Source organism: Taurulus bubalis, assembly GCF_910589615.1.
Source record: "Taurulus bubalis genome assembly, chromosome: 7".
NCBI classification, from domain to species: Eukaryota; Metazoa; Chordata; class Actinopteri; order Perciformes; family Cottidae; genus Taurulus; species Taurulus bubalis.
The window spans coordinates 5,033,821-5,046,296 of NC_136595.1; the positions used below are offsets into that span (position 1 = coordinate 5,033,821).

A 12,476-nucleotide genomic window follows, 5' to 3' on the forward strand; every position below is an offset into this window, starting at 1 on the left:
TACAATTATCTTACATACTTTGGATCTTTCCTTAAATAACCTTTACATTTTGTTCTTTTAAATTATGTACCATATTAGGGTTTCTCTCTATGATTTTTTTCTTTACCTTAAACCATAAAGAAGCTGGTAACAGCAGCATAACCACAGCTAGGCTACTAGCTTGTGCGATAAAAGAAAAGTAAATAATGCCCTCACATCTTGGAGGAGGCTGAGTTTCTCCAGCTCCCACTGATGGTCCAGAATGAGGCTGTCACTCCGGGGCCTCCACCCGGCCAGGTTCTCCTCCCCGCGGACGTAGGCCACGGAGGTGTCCAGCACTCGCCTGCGTCTCCTCTGCATACCTGGAGGGGTTAGGCGCAGGGTTAGAAATGTGGCAGAGCTAAGCTGAACGCAAAATGGCGACTTTATCCAGACTCTCACCTGGGCTTCCTGCATCTGCCAGGTTACACAGGCTGACCTCATAAACTCCAGTTACACGGTTTCTAGGAGAAGACAAAGACAAAGCTCTTCATCAACAAAGAGAACACAGGAGGAGCACAACATGTTCCATGGTCTGAAGCGTTGAACCCACCCATCTGCCGCTCTCAGGCTCCCAGTTCCAAAAAGGTTTCGGATAGAGCGCGAGGCCGAGAGCTTAGTGTCTCGAGAATAAAACACCATGCAGACATCTTTGGTTATGATTGCGGGCTGGGTGCAGTTCTCCATCTGCAAGGAATGTGAGAGAAGGCATTTCTGATATTGATCCTCTGGAGTAATTCACACATGACTCGTGAACGCAAGGCACTGTGCTGTACCTCCAAGTAGGCCGAGAGGGTCATGTAGATCTTCTCCCCGTATGGAGTGACTCGGTTTAGCAGCAGCGAGTTGTGCATGGAGCTATCCCAGGCGGCCTCGAAGCGGTAGAAAGTCCTGAGGTGGTCCGAGGGACAAGCGTTAGCCAAGAAAATGAATCAGGAGTCAACAATCAAGTCCTGAACTCTATCTGAACCACAAATTAGCAGTCAAAGCTAAACCCATGCTAAAGCCTGTCAATCTAGCAACAGGAGTGTTAACATCAAAAATACAGAAAGTGGACTAAAATCTGATTTGTTACACTGACAACACAATATTAAGATTTTTTGTTTTAGACTATCAATTTACTATTAGCTTTGTACAGTATGCAAACATTGCAGGACGTATTCCTTAAATGTCAGTACAACAAAAGTGCCAATGAAATCGTTCTGCATGCAACAGGCTGACTGAGATGATGCTCTGCTTTGTACAAACACTACAGAGAAGCAAAGAGAGCTGAGATGACTCTTAGCATAGAAAAAAGGAAAGGGAGAGCGGGGGGATGAAAGACAGCCAGATGAAAGGGACCGGGCAGTGAAATACCTATGGTCAACTCCCAAGGAAATGCTGTGAGAAAGAAGAAATCAGCAAAAGAGCAGAAAGTGAGAGACAGGAAATGTGTTGTGGTTGTGTTGGCTGGAGTGGCTGGAGTGGTGGTCTTTGTTTCACACGGTTATCTCGTTATGTAAAACACCGCTATGGTACAGCTCCCTCATGAGAGAGCGCTGGGCCATCCCTGGGAAGGTGCTGATCGACTGGATGCAATCTCACATCCTGCCCTGTCGTAGATCAGCTCAAATAACGGTGCATGGCCGCTCCCCGAGCGGAGAAAAACAATACGGCTTTCTGTTACGCCTCTGATTTACTCCATACGTTAATGTACACGATTTCTCCCCCCCCCCATTTCCCCCGAGGGGAAACAATCACACACTGAAAGCAGTTATTCTTCTGGCCTGAATCCCGGTACAGGCTTGACTTTAAAAAAAGAAAAAAGATAATCCAAGCATGAATTGTAAAAGGAAACTAATGTTTCTGTAAGCCGTAAAAAACAGGCTGAATGGACTCTTCATGAGGTTCAGATGTTGGGGCCCGCTGGCTTTGGACTGAGGTGACCTTGTGGGAAAGTGAACAATGTGTCACCCAGAAGAAAGCAAACAGCAACGAACTGAGTTGACTCTGTAGGAGTCAGGAGAGCTCACTGCTGTTCTGTGTGGAGAAAAGGGGATTCAGTGTAGAGATGGCCTGTTTTTGAAGTAATTAGCAAATGCGCCAACTCGCACGCGTGCACACGCGCACTTCTTTCCCAGTAGTAGAAAAGTGTTCGCTTACACTACAAGGGAGCAATTTCCTCTTTGCACTGCACCAACATGTGCTTCGTTGTGTTTTTACTACCTCCTAAAAACGCGGGAGCCAGGATTGAAGTCATGCTGCTGGCGGAACATGTGAGGGCCCGTTTGTTTCTGGCGTTTGGCACAGATCCGCTGAGGTACGAGATTCAGAAATCTTCACAACATCGCCGCAATTCTGAGCAAAGTGCTACTGGTGAGGTAATGGTTCAGTGGATTACATTTTAATGGCTGCATTTTAACAGCACGCCAGAGCGGGTACTGTAAATGATGTGATCCATATTACAGCACGTTATTCCTGTTAATAATCTGGAGCTGTGATGGGAAATACTCGCTCTCTGTTGGGATTAAAGACGACTAAGGAAAACATATCCATGGATTCACAATATTGCTTCACTGCAATATGAAAATAACAAACAGAGTGAAGCAAGTGGCAAATAAGCAGCAGTTTCTGAATTTCCTTGCTCGGGACAGGACGCATCTCAAATGAACTGTGCTGTAATAAGGATCACTTACACCCTCTACTGGCAAGTACTAATACCTCTTACCCATGCTGCATTTCTTCAGGACCACCAATAAAGGGAGCACAATCATGTCAGATGTGACTTTTTAAATTGAATCTCTGGAGAATTCAACAGCTGTAAACAATCGTGAATCAGAGAGTGTGACACTGGCCCCACGACACCTCCGGCAAAGACACAGCCAAGGACAGTCGACGTGAAGCAAAGCGAGCCATGCAGACCCTGTTCCACCGTGAACCACAGCCTGACAACAGCTTGACACACACACACACACAAACACACTCACACATCCACACACAGCCAGCGCAGCAAGACAACCAGGGGCATGCAGAGCCACATCCCTTCTCACTCCTCATGAAGGGGAGACAACAAAGAGGCACGGATGAGTTGCTGACAGCGATGGCAGAGCAGGAGAGAGGGCAAAGAGGGTGAAGTGGGAATGACAGGCCGTACAGGACGTTAAAGAGATGAGGCGTCTGTGTAACTTAAGAACATGAGAAGAGAGGCAAAATAATATACCTAGGCATGTCCGAATCAAGAAACTGTCTGCAAAAGCAAAAAAAAACAACAATAACATTCTGTTAGTGGACTGGAGGGAGAAAAATGTTAGCATCCATATATACCTTGATGTTAGTCTCTGAGCGACTGAGCAGAGACCACACCTGACCACAACCGGACCTGGTGCTGAGCCCTTAAGCTACAATTCTTGGCCGCCGAGGCTGCAACAGGACAAACGCTGAGCGCTGAAAACCTTAAGGGCGCAGCACCGAGGTCAAAGGAAGGTCGGTCGAGTGGAGCCGCTGGTCAAAGCTGCGTGGAGAGCGGTGACTTTAGAATAAAACTCAGTGAACCCAGGTCTGGGGGAAGGCGCTTGCTGGTGTTGTTTGGCTTTTTGTTGGGAAAGCAGAGGGATTAAGCAATGCCCCGAACACAGAGGGTCACAAAAAGTGTAAATTGAATGAGTTGAACTGGGTTAATATAATCATTTTGGGATAAAAGACATTAATATAAAAATCAAAACTGATATTTGTGCACATGAACCATTGTAAATACACCTTATGACACATGCTACCCCTTTATGTGCCACCACAAAGTGGTGATGTTGATGGGAAGTGATTTGGGATGTTAAATGAAAAACCAGTGAAGAGTTAATAGGGATTTTTTATGTTAGTAATTACTGCGTTTCTTGAATAAACATGCTACATAACATATGACACAGGTTCTCATTATAAGTCTTAAAAGAAACCTACTGCCCCCTACTGGCTGGCTGTAGAGCAACAAACACACTTTATAACTATTTAAGTACTTAGGACCAAGGACCGTCTTTTTCGTGTAATCATAGGTAAAGAAATGTCCTAGCAGATGTCAGTCACAAGGAGCTAACGTTTTTAAATTGTATTTATTTCAAAATTAGACATTACATCTGTGAGTGATTAACAGAGATTGTTTTTTTGTTGTAATCTTTCAGTTAATCATGTGATTCAATAAAGTGATGATGGAATGTTGTATATCCGACTTATGGCATCACATTGAGTCCAAATACAGAGTTGATGTTTATTAGTGATTTACACTACGCAGTGATACATGCTGCTAGAGTTAGAAAGACATGCATTTTAGTGCCATTTTTGGTGTGCTGCTGTATTAGACCCGTTCATTCAGCAGTGAGATGCAGTCAATCGAGGGTGCTTGGTTGAAATGCGTTGCTCTCTGGAGTCTACAAGCAGGTCCAGCGTTAGTGGTTAGTAGCTCTAATCATGGCTGAGAGATGAGACGGGTTAGAGGTGAGGTGGTAAAACAAGGTGAGATGCAACGTGTAGGCACAATGATGGCAACCAAACAAACAAAAAGCACAGATAAGCCCCAAGGAGGGTCGCACAGCCAGCGCGGACGAGTGGGTTCATAACTCAAATGTGGACTTTTCAATTCCCTTTGCTCATGGTCACTGTGGATGTTTTTATGTGTGGCCTCCTGCAGCTAGAGAGAGAGGGGGGGAACTATTCTCATGCAGACACAATAATAAAAGATCACAATAAAACTTGCTGGGCTTTGCTTCAACATTCAGGTTGTGCTTCTTCTGCCATGCCATCACCACTGTGTGCCGTGCTTCTGCCTGTTCCAGTGCAGGAGCTGCCACAACTGTAATGAAGTGAAGTCCTCGGATAACACTCTTGTTGAATCATCGAATTGTTTCCAAATTCAGCCAAGCTGCCACAACCTTGTAATAAACAAATAACCTATACGTGGGCACTAATACTGAATTCGCATCGACCATATATATATAAATATCGAAAATCAGAATTTTTTTTCTCCAAAAAGTGCTGGCCCAGTGTTTGCAAAGATCTTTCCATCAAATGCCTCCACCAGTACGTACCGGTCATCCCTCATGGGTCTGACGTAACCAGCAGACAGGATGTTGAGAGAGAGAATATTAGGGTCAATGATGGTCTCATCAGCTTCGGGGGTGTTGCGGAGACGACCTGGGAAGACACAAGTGCTCCAGTGAGAACAGCTCATGCACATCACCGCTGGTTTTCGGCGGCAAGAAGGGCTGATAACCAAACTCACCCACAACCAGCTCACGGATATCCTTCCACTCCATGTCACCCCCTGACTCGTGTACGATGGTGACGGTGACTCTCCTCTGGAGGCCCTGTGGGCGTCAAGAGAAGACCGACAAAGGAGGAGAGGTTATGCTCGGTTCAGTTCAGATATTCCAAATATCTTATCTGCTCACGGTGTGATGGACATACCTGGTGCAGCAGGAATGTGCCATGACAAGGCATTCCTCCTCTGTGGTCCACCACCGCAGGGATGTAGCTGGGGACACACAGAGGAAAACAAGCACTGAGCAACGGTGCTTTTTTTTTTACATCGTTATAACTAATCCTTAATAATAATTGTTCAAGGGATGCTCTATCCAGGATACTCACTCTCCAGTGGCCTCCAGCTCGCAGATCTCAAAGAACACCATGAGATCATATTTGCAGTGGCAGGGTCCTGCCTGAGGGCGAGTCATAGCCGTCAGCTTGGTGGCGGGCACTGTGTTTGTGGGGGGAAAAGGAGATAAGAAGCGTGTGAGACAGGTTGAGACGGGACTTGTGGGTAACAGCAGGGAGCTGCTCTACGCCTACGCGGGGAAGAGAGAGGGAAGAAGAAAGGAATCAGTGATGCAGCGAAGGAAAGGAGCCGCTTCAGCCTGGAGAAGAAGCTTCTTTCCTCCGGCGGATTTATAGGCAACTCCTGCAGTCCTCTCTTAAAAAGGAGAATACCACTAATGTTCCTGGTGTTATTTAAGATTTTTACTTATATATTCATAAGCCTTTTAACAGCTTGGGCTTGAGGAAAAGCACATGCACAAACTCCTCAAACATTACTCTCCTCTGACAGTATTGATGTTGTTGTTCATCATTGTTTTGTGGAAATTATTCAATCTAGTCTCACTGTTAGTTAACTGCATTCCTCCAATTTAGGTAGTTGCCCAAAAGGATTTAAAGTTGCATGAAACAAAAAACCTTCACATGCATTGGCCATAGCTCGAGCAAACATACTACATACAAAACTAGAAATATTGTATGTAGTATTTTATATCATGCGTTCTATATTTAAACAAAGAACAAATCAAGTATACAGTATATAGATATACTTATTGGTGTGTTTCCTTAATTATTACTTTTGTTCACATTCGATGTCTCCTACCTCTTTTGCATGTTTTTTCATAACATGATTTTTACCACTGGAGATCAATAAAGTCGATGTAATAAATACATATTTAACATTCCCATCTTGAGAGTATTATTCATGGCCAACTACTGCAGCAGAAAGCTGTGATCCAGTTCAACAAGAGGGAGAACTGAAAGGAGAATCCAACACGCAAGTTTCACAGTAAACACACCAGAGAGCCAATCCAAATGAATCCTGACACAAAAAAACTATCTTTTTATATCAAATAGTTTCATTTTTTTTAAAGACCATAAAACTTGCTAATTATTTATTAGGTTTTGGGACACTTTTACAGAATATCAACCCAATAGAAGGACTGTAGTGTTGCATTTGAGCAGAGTCGATGCTTGTTGTCACAGCAGCTTCATCCGCTACATAAAAGTAACACGTTGTGTACTCTGAGATAATAGCCAATTCATTACCTGCTTTGGGAGTTTAAAGTCACACCAAGACTAACACTTGATATAAAAAGGCTTGCAGTCACAGGATTCACTTGGATGCAACATCAAATAACCAACCCGGCTTCTGAGCTTTAATAACTGAACAGATCGAGATGGGCGGAGCTGTCAGCTGAGCTTGCTCGTTTCCTTCCAGTAAGAAGGAAGCAGCCAAGCCGGCGGCAGACAGAGCGTGGTCTGACAACGAGTCCACCAGCACCCCATTGAACACGTCCGGGACCAGGTATCGGATCAGGTCCAGCGATTTCTCCCGGTCCGGCGAGGTGTCAGAGTCAACTGCTCATACCCAACAACATGAAGCTACGATGACATGACTTGCAGGCAGACCGGTACGAAGACGGTACGACATGAATAAATGGAGGAATTCAAGCCAAAGAGTTTATTTACCTGGTTTTGACAGAGGCATCACTCGTGGGAACTGTCTTCTGCATGGACGCAGCGGACTGGTAGTGGAAATAACAATCGCCTGTCATTTCATGAAAACACAACCGTATACATTGCCTCTGTCTGCCGGTAGACTTCATACCTGATGACGTCTTTACAGAGAGGAAGAAAAGGCTGTTTCTGGTAGTGTCCAAACACCTCAAACACTATTGGCTGAGTCTTGATGTAGTCGACGAAGGATTTAGTCACCTCAACAGCAATCTGTAAAAACAACGCAGTGATGTTAAAGCACTTCACATATTCTAACCTCACAGCATTGGACAGATTTGCTTTCGCTTCTTACATTCTGCACGTGGTAGAAGCCCAGAGGCGGGCCGCGGCCGGTGTTCTTCAGAGGTTCGGTGGAGAAGGCCTCATCGTGGCGGTGGATGAAGCTGAAATCAATCCAAGTTGCATAATTTACATGTGAAACTATAAAAGGAGCATAATAGATATTGACAATATGAACATAATGAAATGTTTTTTACTTGAACTGGCAAAAGATGTCGGCATATTCTGCAGAGATGCTGGAGGCCTGCAGGACGGTCACCCTGAAGGTGAAGACGCTGCCGATCCTCAGGTGCTCCAGAGCTGCGTCAAGCGGGCCGTCCTGACTCTTCAGCGGACTCTCCAGCTCGTCCACACCGGCTGTGAGGAAACGCGAAAGAATATAACAATCAGACACAGGTTGAAGCCGGCATTCTAGGCCGCCGTCGGTCAGGCTGTGTTTTGTTGTACTACTATTACCACTACTACTACTACCACTATTAGGAATGTACTACTGTTTTTATTTATTTTTGTCATGTGGGCTTAATTTCGTTAAATAAATTATCTTTCAATCCTTGAATATAACCAACAGCTTTAGGGCATTATAAGGACATTATATGATGATGAACTCATGTATGGAGACTATTCTCCCATTGAATTACCAGAAAACATTGTGATGTATATCATTATCGAGATATGAAAAGAACCATATTGCAATAGAAGATTTTGGCCATATCGCCCCCCCCCCCCCCCCCCCCCCCCCCACACACACACACACACAAAACATGCATCCACTCACTCATAAAATACAATTACCCGCACCAGTGTTATTGTTGACCTCATCCGCTGAGGGTCCCAGTTCTGCACTCTGACCCTCTCCCTCCACGAAACGAAGCTCCTCCTGTGAAACCCCTGTGCGGGACAGTCCTACGGAGCAGGTCTCGGACTGGAACTGCAAAAGCAAGTCGCCAGGCGGACCGGTTAGCATGTTGGTATACACAGGTGGCTCCTGCACGGTCTACTTGGGGTGATTCATTTCTCTACCTTTTCATATTGCTGATCCTCAAAGGAGATTTTGGCAGTGCCCGACTGCCTCACTCCCGAGCCGTAGTCGGGAGCTTCCTCGTCAGCTGGAGGGAAACACAAAGCACCTTCACTTCACTCCCTCAAGAAGTCACACACACGCCTGCCCTTTCTATCCCGCCGTCTCGGCGGCGCCGAGGCTGAGGGTGCGAGCCTTACCTGATATGGCCTGCACCGCCACGCGGAGGAAGCCCTTCACTTCTCCCCTCTCGCTGACGATGGCCACGCGGTGGACGAGAGGAACCGGGTACAGCAGGTTACTCAGATAAACAAAAGCTCTGATCCGGAAGCAGAAAGAAAGAAAGAGAGCGAGAGAGAGAGAGGCGGTAAAAGATTAGAAGCAACCGATCTCAGGAGACGGCTCACACTTGATAACATCTCACTGGACTGGACAACAGAACACACAGCTGCAAAGCAACCAAACAGAAGCTGGGACTGCTCTTGCGACGGCCATGGCTGCCCTTTACTATTGCTTTGCAGGGGCGGGTTTTTTCCCTGACCATCTACAAAATAATGACATTGTCGGGACTAGTATGGGTCACATGCAGCATTGCTTAACTTTTGAATTGTACTGATGAAAGCTTGGTAAGGCTAAGGAGCATGTGTGTGAGGGTCAACTTTGAACTATTTAAATGATTGCAAAATAACCAGCTCACTAATCAGCTGGACAGCAGATGATTTCCTCATGAGTAATTCATTCCTGGAATAATGCTGTTGATTGCTTTTTTTTCATTGCTTAATGATTACATGCTACTGCCCTACAAGTGCATCTTGGACTTGCCTAAATATGAAAACACTACACTACATATTAAATGTACAGAACCACAATAAATGAGCACTAGAGGCACTTTGTATTTGCATTAGATTTGAAAATACTTAGGTTGTGACTTCTGAGGATATAAATGTGGGGACAGCTGCACTAGGAATGTTCCTATTTCTTGGTTTCTCAATCTCTAGTTTTTTGCTACAGCGCTTGATCTTGCAGTCAAGGACCACATTTCCCACGAGACAATAGAGGGAGACATTAAGGGAGTGGTGAGAGTCTAAAAAGGGAGTGGCTTATGACAAGATTGGTGAGGTGCAAAGAAGGCATGCTCAGGACAAAACGGGTGAACAAATATGCTTTCGACGTCTCGACTCAAAGGAATCAAAAGCAAATGGAACAGAAATCATCATACGGGACACGGCTCAGCTTGAATAGAAAGTGCCAACAGCTTGATCTACACCAAAAATAAAAGAAGAAAAAATAAAAACAACGAATGACATCAGAAATCAAAGTGCACCTCCTGGGACCAAGTGCTAATTTGTGCAAAAGAGGGGCACTAGTTCATCATCAGACGTATTCAAGTAAAAAAATTGACAAAAAAGGTCAAAATGAAAAGACTTGTGCTCTGGCATGCCTAAAAGAGACAGCTGCAGTAGAAACCAGCTCTTTCATCTTGAGATTTTGAGTCTTCCTTGAACACCACTTTGCTATTTCACATGAATCATTTCAGACTCTTTCATGCTCATTCAGGCTGGCACAGCGTGGTGAGAAACCTCTGGCTGTGGGTTCCCGTGTTATGCAAATCCGACCTGAATAGTACTCCATGAGACATGTCAGTGCTCCGGCTAGTGAATGGTCTTCTGTAAAAGCCACCAGTTTGCTTTTAGCCACACGTAAGTGAGACACACACCTCAAGCAGCTGTTGAGCGTCAACTTTGCTTGAATTTCCATGGAAACAAGTGGTATGAACTGACCCACCTCTGGGCTGACGTGTTTTAGAGGTAGAATTGTAAAATGTGGGAGAAGCTTTTAGCCTGCGTTCGTGTGAAGAAACAGTTAGCCAAAAGGAAAAAGAAAAGAAAAATCAAGCTGCAGTCAAATTTGATGAGATTAAAGATAGAGAGCAAAGGGATGAACCCTTAAGCCCAGAAAGGTCTGCTCAGTATCATGTTCATGAAAACAATAAATCGGTGTCGTGGTCTGACATTTGAGAACATTTGTTTCTCAAACATGAGACAACGTGACAATTAAGACAGGGAGCAGAAACTAAATAAAATGGCTAGCTGTTTTAGAAGATGAAATTAAATAAATTCCCTTGTTAGTATTCAACTCCACTGAGGCTATCCAACTGAAATGCCCCCAACTCCATGTTGATATTACAGCTAAAGTTACTTGTCCCAACTGGACAGAAAAATGTAAATGACATGTCCTCATGCACACAGGACTTTGAGGGCTTTGTGGACTTTGTGAGAGCACACACTGTTTCTGTATTGTGAGAACACTGTCACGTCCTCTGTGCTGATGTCTACTGAGGCAGTCGGACCCTGAGTCTCAGCGTGAAAGAGCTAGTTTCCTCCAACCAGCATGCTCCCGAAACCTCACCAACCTTCCCACTACACTGAATAATGGTGAGCGGTCGTAAAAGGGATCCTGGCCTTCGCCGGAGCCTCGGCAGAGCTCTCCCTCATCATCATCATCATCATCATCCTCCTCCTCCTCCTCCTCCTCCTCCTCCTCCTCTCCCCCGAGCTCCGAGCACGGGTCGTCCAAAAAGATATCATCGTCCAGGTCCTCCAACGCCTCCAACTCCTCCCCTCGACCCTCCCGCTGCGGGTCAGCCAGCTCAGTAATTTCAGAGTTGGAGAGGGTCGGGGACGGGGTAGGGTCACTCATGCGCTCGCTCATGCATGTGTTGAAAAAGGGGTTTCTGGTGCAGCCAGAGACATGGGAACTAGGTTAGAACAGTTGGATAGAAAGCACACACTTGTTCAAACAAGAGGGGCGGTAGAGCACCAGAGATGGACTGGACCACAGGAGAAAACCGGCCTTCCTTTAGAAGGGATAGTAGATGTTTTTGAGGTGGGGTTGTGTGGGGTAGCTATCCGTGGTCAGTGGATGAGCAACAGGAGATGGAGGAGAAACAGACGGGAGTTCCAGCACAGGGGCAAAGCGATGTAGTGCAGTGGCCGAGTTCAGGTATCAGGTTAAGTGTATGCTGTATACACGCCATCTTACCCTCACATAGCCCTTATCTATACTCTCTTCAAAGCCACTAGACTCCTTTGACCCAAACAGTCATTCAGAGTTTTTGTTCTACCACTGCCTCGATCGGTGAGAGCGTTAGTGTTATGATGTAACTTTGGTAAATCGATATACTCAAAGTAACACAAACAAACTGGGCCGCGTTAGACCAGCAACTCCCAACTGTTTTTGTCAAAAGGAGTCTCATGGCTTTGAAGAGACCACAGATGGCTTCAGTTCCCTGGTTGAAGGGCTGTCTGATGGACACGTAAAGCTGTGAAAGTATTCTCATTACAGCGTACCGGTACACTTAAACGAATGCTGCTTTGCTCCTTTGCTGGTACTCTTGTCCGTTTCACCTAACTGCCGTTTTTTAGAGTGCATGATTAAAACTCACCCTGTAACAAAAGATGAATGCTTTTAGTCCGAAAAATGAAAAATACATGGGGTAGAGGTGCACTTTAACCGATTGTGGCCGAGATGAGTATTACAACAACCAAACACAAAATTATCCTTGGAAGGTTTTTTTTTACTGGCAAAACTCTTCCCCTCTGTTTCACAGATGAAACATCTCTTCTTTTATTTATTTAGAAATATTTTTACTGCAGAATTCAGATTAGATTCATTTTTCTCACTCGGCTCTCAGGGCTTTTGTAAAAATCAAAATGAGCTAACAGATGACATATTTCAAGGAAACATGTTTAAAAATACTGCCTAATCGTTTTTGCTTGTCTTGCAGGAGCTAAATACCATTAAAGGCTTGTTGCTGCATATTATGTAACAGAGCCATGTGACACTGTGTGGGACCTGTTTGCAAGAG

General features: G+C 45.1%; 1 protein-coding gene across 1 annotated transcript in view; it reads right to left on the reverse strand.

Moving 5' to 3' along the window:
- Positions 1-12,476, reverse strand: part of kif1aa (kinesin family member 1Aa) — a gene marked incomplete at both ends in the record, with an annotated part of 33,048 nt that overhangs the window by 2,356 nt on the left and 18,216 nt on the right. The window contains 17 exons of the mRNA XM_079220646.1: positions 196-341; positions 421-482; positions 572-705; positions 795-909; positions 3,218-3,244; positions 5,070-5,175; positions 5,264-5,348; positions 5,449-5,515; positions 5,629-5,737; positions 7,264-7,319; positions 7,403-7,521; positions 7,604-7,694; positions 7,788-7,947; positions 8,383-8,518; positions 8,611-8,696; positions 8,809-8,927; positions 11,022-11,342. Of these exons, the coding sequence (XP_079076772.1) occupies positions 196-341; positions 421-482; positions 572-705; positions 795-909; positions 3,218-3,244; positions 5,070-5,175; positions 5,264-5,348; positions 5,449-5,515; positions 5,629-5,737; positions 7,264-7,319; positions 7,403-7,521; positions 7,604-7,694; positions 7,788-7,947; positions 8,383-8,518; positions 8,611-8,696; positions 8,809-8,927; positions 11,022-11,342 (1,939 nt within the window). The remainder of the gene's footprint in view (positions 1-195; positions 342-420; positions 483-571; positions 706-794; positions 910-3,217; positions 3,245-5,069; positions 5,176-5,263; positions 5,349-5,448; positions 5,516-5,628; positions 5,738-7,263; positions 7,320-7,402; positions 7,522-7,603; positions 7,695-7,787; positions 7,948-8,382; positions 8,519-8,610; positions 8,697-8,808; positions 8,928-11,021; positions 11,343-12,476) is intronic.